The sequence below is a fragment of the Chelon labrosus genome (assembly GCF_963514085.1).
Source record: "Chelon labrosus genome assembly, chromosome: 11".
Classification (NCBI taxonomy): domain Eukaryota; kingdom Metazoa; phylum Chordata; class Actinopteri; order Mugiliformes; family Mugilidae; genus Chelon; species Chelon labrosus.
This window is the reverse complement of record NC_140344.1, coordinates 1,289,935-1,302,759: the sequence shown is the minus strand read 5'-3', so window position 1 is coordinate 1,302,759 and position 12,825 is coordinate 1,289,935. Positions and strand designations below refer to the sequence as shown.

Here is a 12,825-nt window from a genome sequence, read left to right as displayed (position 1 = left end):
ATAGTCTAAAAACATGTACGCTGTGATTGAATATCCATGTGGGTTAAGTCTATTGTCATCAATCACATTTTATGATCACTAGTAGATGAAGTACAATAATTTATTAATATGTGTTCTCTTAATCCATCACTGATGATTGAATCCTGGTCCTTTTAGCCACTGTGTACAGTAACTGGTGTCAGTGTTTACGCTTTCCTTTTACAGGGCGATATTAATGAGGAGAGTGCAGAGCCCAATGACAGAAAGGTATGAAAGTTATTTTTCATTAAAGCCACAATAAATCATTTTCATATGAGTGGCCTGCACATTCAGATCACACTCTGTCATACTGTACTGTATTGTATTACTTTATGACAAATAAATGCATCATAAAATATTAGCACTAATAATGCAACCAATTGCTGTTGACTGTCTTCCACAGCTTTTGTATGAGGAGTGGGCAAACTACAGTGTCTTCTACAAATACCAGCCGATTGGACTCGTACGGTAAGGCCAAATATCTGTAGGTAAATTGTTTAGTTTTCTAATCAGAGTTTAATTGTTTAATTTAAATCATTGCATTATTTAAGATGTTGTCTAGTTGTTGTTCAGTCTCAGTTTTTTTATAGATTTGCCCAAACCTATGCCTTTGTGACACCTCTGTCATCCTGACACTAATTCAAGTCATTTGCGGTGTTGATACATCAGTCCATTCCTGAAGTCTAATTCACAATCCATTTTAAACTATATATAACATATTCACATTCATATGTATGCAATGTGGTGGTAGGAGGTACACAGTGGTGTGGTGGTTAGCACTGATGCTTGACAGCGAGAAAGTTCTGGGCCTTTCTGTTTGCATGTTCTCCCTGTGCCTGCGTGGGTTTTATTCCTCCCACAGTCCAAAGACATGCTTGTTAGTTTAATTGGTGATTCTAAAGTGGCCATAGGTGTGTGTGTGTGAGTGGTTGTTAGTCCATCTGTGTTAGCCCTGCTTTACAGTCACAATGACACCGCTACCCACTCATTCACACACACTTTCACACTCTAGTGCAGGGAAAGGGGAGCAATTTGGAGTTCAGTGTCTTGCTCAAGGAAACTTTGGCATGTGCTACATGTGCCAGGGATAAAACCACTAACCCTCTGATTTGTGGACAATCGGCTCTACCTACTGAGCCACAGTCACCCTCCAGGATTTTCTCTTATTGTCATCTTTTATTCTGTTGTTTAGGAAGTATTTTGGAGAGAAAATTGGTCTCTACTTTGCCTGGTTGGGTCTCTATACACAGATGCTAATTCCTGCCTCTCTGGTGGGGGTCATAGTCTTTCTGTATGGATGTGCAACAGTCGATGACAACATACCAAGGTAAAACAAAGGCATGTGCACACACACCTAAACACACATAGAGCTTTTAAGCATCTCTCACTAGTCCAGAGATTGGCAGAGACATCTAATATGAAAACCAGAAAAGCCACTGGAATTGTTAGGTTGTTAAAAAATCTATAATAGTCTATGTACTTTCTAAGTTCCAGTTATGTGTGTTAATGCTGTGACACCAAACTGCATGGTCTTTTAAAGTAATGAATTAACTTATTTTTGCTGGGGAGGAGAAAATACATTGTTGTTGTTGTTTTTTACAGTTTAAGCATTGCTTACAACAGCAAAGCTGTTACGTTTAAAGTGCAATGAAAATGCAAAGCTAATACAGTCCATGTGTGGGGCCTAACACACAAATGGCATTTCCCACTTTTCTGTGTTAAAGTGTTTTTCATTGCCGTTTCCTCAATATCTGAGTTAGAGCTCTAAAATAAAGTTTAACAAACTCATCCTCGCAACACCCTCACAAGTGTTCCACATCTCATTTCTGTAGACCCCTGATCCGGCAGGAAGCTTTATATAAGAGCTCAACACAGTTAAAAGAATTCAGTTCAATTCTGTTTTATATTGTTTTATATAGTATCAGTCCAAATGTGTTCAAGATGTTTACAGAATTCAGAGCCTGAAACCCCTAGAGCAGTGAATGCCAAGCCAGAGCTTTTCATCCGGCCCGCAGAATATTACTGAATTCAAGAATATGTTCCTATATTTATTGATTTTTTAAATCAAATAAAACAAACGCCCTCTGAAAATGACAATAGTCTCATTGCTCTCAATTAACATTTATTTTATTGATTCACATGTTCATTTTATCTATAGTTGTTTTTCACAAACCTTGTTTGGGCTTTTTTCACCACACAATAGTATGCAGGTGTAATAAGGCAATCCTGGTCATTGATGAATTAAAGAACATATCTTGGTCATCCCCAAGGTCCCTGGCTGTAGTACTGGACGCCAAGTTAATGCCATCCAAAATAATTATATGCTTAGGGTGAGTCTCTGAAGTGTTTGGAGACAATTACAATGACTTCAGTTTTGTCTGAGTTCAGAAGTAGAAAGCTTGTCATCTAAGCTTTTATGTCTTCAAGGCATGCTTGAAGTTAGAATAACTTATCTGAAAAGAAGTTGCAAATGTAAACTATTTAATGGCAGAAGAGGTAAAGACAGTCAAAAGGAATGAAAAAAGAAAAAAGAAGGGGTGGAAGACAAAGGAAACAGTTTTATGAATGAGTTAAGAATTAGGGCCTCCTGTCCTTCCTCTGTCTGCTTCTCATCATCCACAGGATATTATGACATGCTGCCGGTACACATTTGCACCCAGTGCTCGGACACACCACACACACTCTGGTTAAGTCTATATGTCCCACCCTTGTCCCGCCCTCACCCAGAACACAGTAACATAAACCAGACCCCTGTCTGTCCCATTGTGTTAAGCAGTGTACATGGTGTTTGGAAGTTAACTGCCTCATTGAGACTGTCAGAACATCTTTCCACGGAAACTGAAATTTAAAGAGGAACAGCCTTAAATCTCCCAAGACATTAACTAAATAGTTGTAGTTACCATGATATACAAAAAAATAGATTTAACATACATAACAGTTCTTTAACTTTTCTAAAGGATTCATTTTACTATGGAAGAGAAAGCAACATCTGAAAATCGTGTAGGAATTACTTGACTGTGACTGAGTGGGCATGAGTATCTAAGTCATGATCATGTTTTTGAAGTGTCACATTTTTGTCCATGTAAACATACCTCAAGTTCAGAAACAGGGACAAGCACATGTCCCGGCAATAGAACATAATCCTGGCATGATTTTCAGTTAACATGTGAGCCTGGTCACAATTCTTTTGATGGAATGTCCTTAACTAAGTAACAGTCCAAAATTTCATAAAGACAGGAAGTTTGGCTAATCTCATGAACTTTGAACGTGCACCACTAGACGTGTCTACTGGCAGCAATTCCCTTATCTAAAGAAAAATTCTGAATATTTTAGTTTACTTAAAACAATGTCCCAGGCATTGTCTAACCTATTTTTAGTCAGTATTTACAAAAAACTGGATATAAGACAAATTTCAGAAAAGAGTAGAAAGGCCACTGGCCGTGTGGTTGATGATATGTTTCAGCTTCAAGTCTTTCTCTCATTAACTGGCTTGATGATTCATTTTGATAGACTCTTTTGTTTTTAGATTAAGGGAACTGCTCATCATGGAAAGCAATATTAATGTTTGTCCAAATTTTAAACTTTAAATAGCATTCAATAACATTTTTACACCTAAAATGAAGTTATTCCACAGGTAACTGACGGAGTTTTAGGCCTTGTTCATCGTGGTTCATGAAATATTTCCTATCTGTTGATAGAGGAAGACAGTAAAAATAAACCCAAAAACATACAGTACATATAGAATAGAAATCATCCACAACACCTTATGAAATCTTAGTAGCCAACGCTACACTAAGGGACAGAATGAGAATGTGGCTTCCATCTAAAGAGGCAATTATATGCAGAAGGTTATTTGAATGGAATGGCTGGATTATGAGCTGCTACCATTTCCACCTGATTCTGATATCATTGGCCTTCCGTTAAGAGGTAACTGCAATTATTGCAGAGGACCAGCTCTTCAGCAAGTGTGTACTCCTTGTGTAGGAGCGCCCTCTCCTGTTTCCTTCATTTCATTTTTTTCCCCCATTGAATGCAATCAATGTCAAGCTAATCCACTATGCTCCTGAGCTAGCTGCACAACACAAGACTAGTGGAAGCACTAAAGCCTGATACATCTAATATGAAATTCCTCTATTTATTTTCTATTTTCTATTTTAAATAAATAAATGGTTCATATTGGGGACTGGTCACACACTGCATACTCTTACACTTTATGTGAACGGATTCATAGCCATATGGGGAAAACCTGTGACATCCATTAGTAATGAACTTGTTTCATAGTACAATAACAGACAATGTTACATAGGTCATGCAGTTTAAGAGATCAAATGATCATACCTCGTGTCCCCAGATGCCAGTAACAAGAAGCATAATATCAAACCACATTCCTGTGGTTCCTAGTCGGAGGAGCAAATTTAATTCCGAGGTTTACCCAAACATCTTATCAGCTCAAGATGCCTCAGAAGACAGCTCATACAGCGTGAAACAAAGGAGGGTTTCAGAAGTTCTTGAATGACAAAATAAGTCACTTGATCTAAATCCAACTCTGTGTGCAATATGGTCTGTGTAAATGCATGTTTCTATCCATATTATTGGGTTTGATGAATGTCAATTCTGATGTATGTTTTGTGTGGCACATAGCTCAGATGAATCAAAGTACCTTTTGTGCCGCTCAGTTAATTTTACCAAGAAGGTTCTGAAGGCACTATATTCCTTGATCTTGAGCACAGTATAACATTTAATAATCTTTGTTAGGTTCAAATTGATATCCCTTAAAACAGCAATCAACAACCCAGTGAAAATATCAGAGCAAAACAGTGAGAACTCCCAAATAACGAGTTCTTTATACTTCAATATTCAATATTACCTCAAGACATGAAAGAAATGTGAATTAGAAAATGTTTTTTTTTTTTCAAATACTGTGTCACAAGTCCTAAAGTCACACAGCTGCTTGAAAATAAATTCATATTCCATCTATATACATAATATTTGACACCAAATGAAGACATATGTAACCTAGATGACTTCAATATCAAGTCCTCTACTCATAACAAAGGAACAGCGATGTTCATTATGACACAGTAAATACATAAAAAAAAACCTTCATTAGCCCCAATTAATTTGTTTTTCTCTAGGCATTTTAATTTTTCCATAGGCAAGGTGCTCAACAGTCAACAGTCCCTATTACTGTTTAATAGGTTTAATATTACTGATGCCTTGCACTCTCTGTGTTGTCTACACACTTAAATCTGTTTATGCCAACAGGAAACTAATGATGTATGTTATATATCCTCTGACATTATATATATTGTGTGCATTTCTGCAAATTCTAGCATGGAGATCTGCCACCCAAAGAATAACATCACAATGTGTCCTCTGTGCGACCGAGTGTGCAGTTACTGGAAACTTAGTACTGCCTGTGGAACAGCCCGGGCTAGTCACCTGTTTGACAACCCTGCCACTGTTTTCTTCTCAATATTCATGGCTCTGTGGGGTGAGTGAACATACATGACTCCTTTTAAATAACACTAATACAATAAGTATTACACTTTAAGTGAGTAGGCAGTAGGCAGTTGTGTTCATCTGGCTGACCCATTGTTAAACAATATCTGTGAGGCTTTTCATTCTAGCACCTCACTGTGAGTTAAAAGCAAATCAATTTGATTCATACATTTCATTTTTTTTTAAATTTACACTTTAATTCAAACATAAATAATGTATATAATATAGTAAAACTATATGTATACAATCATTATGTATTTAAATGTAAAATATAGTCCACATATTGTATTTATTCAGTTTTTCCTGCCATGATAGTGATGTGTGCCAGCATAGGCAATGAAAAAAAATAATTTAACCATCAACAATTTAATGATTTACACCTGTAAACCACAATACTGTGATTTTCCTGCTATGTCATGACACAATAACGTTTATGAAAAATAAGATCTCTGAATCTGTGCCACTCATTCTGTCTGGTTCAAAGCTGCCATGTTCATGGAGCACTGGAAGAGGAGGCAAATGAGGCTTAACTATGAATGGGACCTTACTGGGTTTGAAGATGAGGAGGTGAGTGGTACTAAAATGACAAACAGGAGACAATGCTCTTGAAAGTATAGAGAAGGAACAGTCGAGCTACTCTTGTATGAAGGACTCTCCATAATGTTTGAGAGAAGGGCAGACCTTTTCTTTGTTTAATTGGCACTCTACTTCAACATGAGGACAAGACTTGAACTATTAAAAGCTAAAGAAGCCATTATGAATCTGAAAAAAAAAACAAGTATAAACGGTAAGAGACATTAATCACACTTTAGGATTAGGATTAAAAGGTTTAGAAGAATTTGTAGGCTAAGAAAAAACTCCACTACTGATGAATTTCTACAAATTCCTGAAACATATCAGAAACACTGTGAATGATAATGTTTCAGTATCCATTGTGTGAAGAAGACTTCCCGACTATTTATCAAGAACTGCTACCCTCTGGGATAAATAAAATTTGATGGAATTAAATCCAAATTTTGGATTAGTGGCTGGCTAAATCAGTCACCTGATCAAAATCCAACAGAGCCTAGAAAAAAGCCAGCTGAAGCAGAGGCCTGGCAGAGCACCAACAGATAATGTATCCTGCACCTAGTGATCTCTTTGAGTTGTAGACTTGAATCATTACATTGAAAAGATGTGCGACAATGTGCAAAACATGATTACTTAACACACATATCATGTCAACAATGTGCTGCCCTTAAAGGAGCAGATCATGTATTAGTAAAATCTAGAATTTGAACAGTAAGGAAGGAACTCCTCAACTGTTTCTTTGCTATTACCATTAACATTAGATCAATTTAGTGCATAGTGACAGCTGGTTTAACCATGTAAACGCTGGGTTGACAGCGGTATGATTACTCAACACCATAGCACTTCTTTTTTCTACACATGAAAAAACAGCCTTTTTCATTTGTTTCTCTTTTTTATCTGTTATGAGATGGGAACAATTCCACAATTTACTCACATTACCTAAACCAAAAGTGAGCCAAGTTTATTGGATTGTTAAATCCTGATTGTCTTTTTTGTTGTAATGGTGCTGCAAAAATCTCTTCTGTGCAAGTGAAAGTTCCATGTGACACCTCGAATATGGTTAAAATTAAAGTGTCTTCAGAGAGAATCGTGGTGTGATCTCACCCATATCAAGTTGATAATCTGTTGATTGGATTTGCAGCATAAAACTTTACAAAACTAGTAAAAGTAAAAGATTATAACAAAGATGACACTGAAACTAAAACAATCTAGTGTAGGACATGTTTTCAGCTATCAATGAAACTCAAGAGCCTTCTTTCTGACTTTTCAACTCAAAAATGTGTTGCACTGTGTTATTTTTGTGTCCATTTACAGTATTTGATTATGAAAAATCTCTTCAGTTTACAATTCAGCACACTGAAAACATGTAATGACTTTCATGTGATAATCTGAATTAAATTATTTTAAATCTTTTTCTATCTCTCTGGGTTTATTTTCCACAGGAAGCGCTTAAGGTTTGAATACATTTCTTTTACAAGTTAAACCTCTCTTTTGACTCTTCACAGCCTTTCTGCTGCTGCCAACCTCTGATCATAAGCAGTCACAACAGATGTATGTGTTATTGTAAATGATTCTTCTATTCTATTTACACCATATATAGCATAACTTATAATACACACCACTTCAGTCATACACACTCATTTGGTCTGAATTAGGAAATCTAGCTCAGCTTTAATTCAAATAAAAATACATAACAGCATAAAGGGATTATATCGGAGAAATTACCCAAATAATTTAAGTAAATGCATAAATATCACAGCATATACTTTATGTGTAAAATGGCATGAACATTACAGGCTAGATGCTACATGTATAAATGCTGTAAAAATTCATAAACCATGCATACATTATTCCACACATTTAAACACAAGAAGTACATCCGTGAGAATTTGTGCTTCTAGCAGTTATGGCAAGCAAGTTCACAAGTTCCAATTCCAGTTCAACTTTGCACTCTGTATATTCTTGCTTGTTATCAGTATCACTTTGCTATCTTATCACTTTGCCTTCTGTCAGACAGTAAAATGGTTCCTGGGATGGATGTAAGAAAACCCCATAGGCCTACTACCATAGACTGTAAATAAAGATGGATGGTGGAACATCACCTCAAAAGTGAAGCCAAAGCAAGTAGAGCTCCCCCTGGTGTCATAAGCTCTACCCCCTCTATGTTAGTGGATGGGACTGGGCTAAACTAAAACACTTAAGTAAACTTCAAATATTTATTTTTTTTCAATGATGTACTCTATACTGATTCATGTTTAAGTGTCAGTTTTTCTTCAGTTTGGTTTTAGTTAGCTATTTGACGCTATAAAAACAGGATGTGACCGCATGATGATTACCAGTTGCCATGCCCAAAAACAAATAAATAAACAAGCATATAATGCAACATTTCTTTGTAAATGGCAAAGGTAGAGGAGAGCGCAGTGTGGGTGGGTAATCGATAACTCAGCTCCACATGGCTCTACTCCACTCGTACTGCACAGACTCTGGGTCCAAACTCGCAAGATGGTGTCGCTTGTATCCCTGGGAAACGGACGCATTGTCCATATTTATATACAGTCTATGCCTACTACACATAGGATATGAGCCAAAGAAGTCAAACACAAGTCACACACATGTAGTGATGTTGGAAACTACACACACAACTTTGAAAACATGTTAGTTAGATCCAGTTAGATCCCAACTAAAAATTTTAAAAGTAATAATATGACACAGTTATTTACAGTTTATAATATCAACCCCACCCCCAGGTTCCATAAACTGCAGCTTTTTGACAGCTATATGTCATTACAGTGTTTCTTCCCTAGAAAATGCAGTTATTTCTGTTCACCTCACGCTTTCCTTTTGCCATTCACTTGTACTCTAGCCACTGAGTGTTTGCTCAGTTGTCTTACACAATGTTTCCTTTAAAATCTTACACTGAAACATTCTCAATGCGATTCATGTGGTGAGTATGGCTGAAATGTTGTTTTCATTAACTTAGAAGCTGAAACTTGAAGGTCCTGGGTTGTGGGGAGGATGTTCTGTGTAGGGATGTGAACTGATCAGATTTTTATCAATATCGACAGCATTGTTTGTTTCACGCTGACTTGGGCGGTTTTTAATTTATTTTGCAGTTTAATGTAGGGCAGGCAAACTAAATTTGTGCTGATTTGGAATAATTTTTGGTGTTTTTACTATTTAATACTTATTTTTATACAAAACCAAAGTGCAAAGTGTTCAGACTCTTGCTTTCTAGAGGTAGAGTCAAGCAGAGAAGTGCTCCATAGATTTATCAGTGGACTACATTGTCATCAAATGGCCTTGTAGGAGTTTGTTGCTAAATGATTTCTATGCTGTACCTCAGGATGCTTTATAGAACCCAGAGCCTTAGACCTCCAGAGCAAGAACTAATGAGATGATGGCAAAAAACAAACAAACAAACAAACAAACACTCTCTTTCAACAGGAAGAAACCTTGAGCAGTATTTGGGAGTACACATCTGCTTAAGTCCATTACACAAACATATTACAAACAATACTACTCAAAACTAGTTTACAGGCCCCTTGAAATGCTTACATGGCATTCAGTTATTTTATATACACTTGTTTTTAGTCAATATGAATGGTACTGACCTAAAGAAAGAAATTAAATACTGTTAAAGTGATAAATATATTTCATAGTAAATCTAGTCTTTTCAGCAACTTGAATATGAAATATATGCATTTGGTAATGCCCGTTTAATAGAAATTGTTAATGTGTTTGACTGTGAATGTCTGTCATTTCTCTTTGTACCACCATTAAAGGACCATCCCAGGGCCGAATATGAATTCCGAGTAATGCAGAAATCTCTGAGGAAAGATCATAAATCACAGCACAAGGTAATCAATTATACAGTGGGTTGCATATGGTAGATGTTATTCACAATATTGTTGTTTACACCTCTTTTCTTTTAGCATTACAGTTTCTTTTTCACCTTTATGTTAATTTCACATGTGCAACTGTTTGTACCAGTGTTGTATGCCTGCACGCCTATGTCTGTGGCAGACAGTATGTTATTTACATGCTTAATTACTGGGCTGTATAAATCTGAACAATTTGCAATTTGCAAATGTCCACCCCCTATGGTCCTGCAGATTCTAACCAGACACGGATAATAAATGAATTTATACGCTGTATTACTCGTACATGCAGTGGTTTGCATTTTTTTTTTTTTTTGTCTGAAGTGTTACAGAAATGTCTTGACAACAGTGTAAAACAACAGTGACCCCTACAGTGGTACCAATTTTTCATTGCAGCTCCTTGTGCCACAGCATGTAGGCAGTAACTTTAAATCTTATATCTGTCCAAAACCCATTCCTAATCACTACTTTATCTCATGAATTTTCTTCCTGTTATTTGAAATCATGCAAGGGCTGAATTGGATAACTCATTGTCATCAGTTACCCAACAGTTTCGAGAGGTTTGTTGAAAAATCATAACATTCTACCAATATGATATACACTCAAGACAATAACTGCCTCTAAATTTTAGTAAGGAAATGCCAGGAATTTCCGTGCAACTTTCTAATAACCTATGGCTAAACTCGTTGTTCTGGTCCAAGCTAATGCTTTTGTGCAGTTTGACTGTGTGGAAAAGAGCCTAGCAGCATGTGTCTCATGCCAAAACTGTACAAACTCCACAATAAGTTGTGGTCTTGTATGGTCAATGGTAAGTATAAAATTTAAATAATCAAAAACAAAAAAGAAAGGTTCGCTTATTATGGTGGCTATGAGTATAGAAAACACATGCCAAAAAAATGATTATTGAACATAATACACAAGTATTTTCTGCATACAGGGTATGCACATGGAAAGTACAAGCCAAAAAATATTTAGAATAAACTTCCTACTGAATAATAAGTAATTTAAGACATTGCAGAGTGAGTGATAAGTGGGGAGTTTAGCTTTTGGGATGGATCAAAAAGGAGAACATCCATATAGTGAAGGTACACTTCCCTAAATTTGCAGTTATGTTGTTATTTTATTTTAGGTGGAAAAGCTTACATGTCAAGATCGCCTCCCTGCCTACATGACAAATTTTGTCATGATGCTGTTGATGGTAAGAAAAATATGTTTGTCTTCATATAGTGAATATCAGTGATGATTTGTGAAATTCTAAAATTGTCCCATCCGACCCACAAGTGCTGCTTGTAACCTTCCAAACCTCTTCACTGTCAGATTGGTGTTACATTTGCCATTGTCTTTGGTGTGATCCTCTACCGGATCTCCACCAAAGCCGCTCTTCATATGAGTTCCAGTCCGATCACAAGGAACCATGTACAGCTGACCGTCAAAACCACTGCGGCCATTATCAACCTGGTGGTCATTCTCATACTGGATGAAGTGTATGGAGCTGTGGCACGATGGCTTACTGTGCTAGGTAAGATAAAACCTGCTCAGGCAGTTATCTAAGTCAAAGTCAGAAGTGGTTTATTCTCTTATGTCGTAAATGACAGACTTCAGGCAAGTCTAATATTTTTGATATATTTGTAAAGAAAGATAATTAAAACATCATTGTTATGGGTAATTGTTGATTGATGATGAATAAAATGATTAATTAATTGATTAGGAATGAATTAATCAAATAACTGACCTGAAACCGAATTATCGAAACACAAAATGAATACACAAACAGCAAAACTAACAGACCATACCTTTAGTACCACACCGGTTAACTGAACAATCTGGAGATGAGTTGATGAGGAACCAGGGCTTCAGTACTACAGCATGATGAGAGGATGAGAGGCAGGTGTGTACACTGATGCTATCAAGAGGCCAGGAGAAGGTGTGGAGTGCCAAAAATCCAGAGACAAGTGTCTATAGGGCCCTCTTGCAGGTGTATTGAGCCCGTTATTTACACTTTCTGCATGTCGGCATTTCTGCAGACTTTGAGTGAGGGAATTATGTTAGACACAGGTTTACTAGGCACCAATGTAGGTAGCAATGACAGGGAAGGAGTAACTGACCCAGAATATACACCCAAAATTCTGACATAGTACATAACAAAACACATTATTATCATTATTATGAAGTATCAAAGTCAAAGTGTCTTTATTTGTCTCCCTTTGGAGAAACTGAGTCAGTTTTTGAAGAACAATATGTGGCTAAAAATACAGTTAAAAGCAGAGCTAAAATCAACAAAGACTAACTTGGCATATGCAGAGGGACTCTCAAGATGTTTTAAAATTAGGTGCATTATAGTTAGAATGGCATCACTCGTCTCCAATGCTTTCATTACGTTAGGGGTTAGAGCCACCGGCCTAAAATCATTGTTCACTTGGGGGCATGCTTTCTTAGGGACTGGAAAAGATCAGTTACTATTGATCTTTTCCAGAGTTCAGGTACTGTATGAGTGTCAATGGAGAGCTGGAAGAGCTGATGCCAAGCTATGCCAAGCATGTTATCTGGCCCGGTCGCTTTGTTAGTATACATCGATTTAAAAATCAGAGTGACTAATTGTGGGTTAGCTAAAATTCTGTCCTCATGCAAATTACATTAATATCTTCTAAAATTTTCCTGCATACCCCCTGGTTATCACTTCCATGACGCAGATAAAAATCATTTAGCTCATTGGCTTTTGTAGTTCTTTTGCAGGTCCTTTTTCTGCACGTTCCTTATGTTGCAGCTGAGCCGCTCTCATCCTCTGATTCAGGTCTTTTTGTGTGGCTCTGATCCCTGCAATGTCCCCTGATTTAACGGCTGTTTTATTCCTGTTAAT

At 36.8% G+C, this 12,825-nt stretch overlaps 1 protein-coding gene across 1 annotated transcript in view; it reads left to right on the top strand.

Annotated features, from left to right (window-relative positions):
* ano1b (anoctamin 1, calcium activated chloride channel b) overlaps positions 1-12,825 on the top strand; it is a gene marked incomplete at its 5' end in the record, with an annotated part of 43,954 nt that overhangs the window by 19,498 nt on the left and 11,631 nt on the right. The window contains 8 exons of the mRNA XM_084555725.1: positions 205-246; positions 422-486; positions 1,211-1,345; positions 5,352-5,512; positions 6,005-6,091; positions 9,865-9,947; positions 11,098-11,166; positions 11,286-11,487. Of these exons, the coding sequence (XP_084411851.1) occupies positions 205-246; positions 422-486; positions 1,211-1,345; positions 5,352-5,512; positions 6,005-6,091; positions 9,865-9,947; positions 11,098-11,166; positions 11,286-11,487 (844 nt within the window). The remainder of the gene's footprint in view (positions 1-204; positions 247-421; positions 487-1,210; positions 1,346-5,351; positions 5,513-6,004; positions 6,092-9,864; positions 9,948-11,097; positions 11,167-11,285; positions 11,488-12,825) is intronic.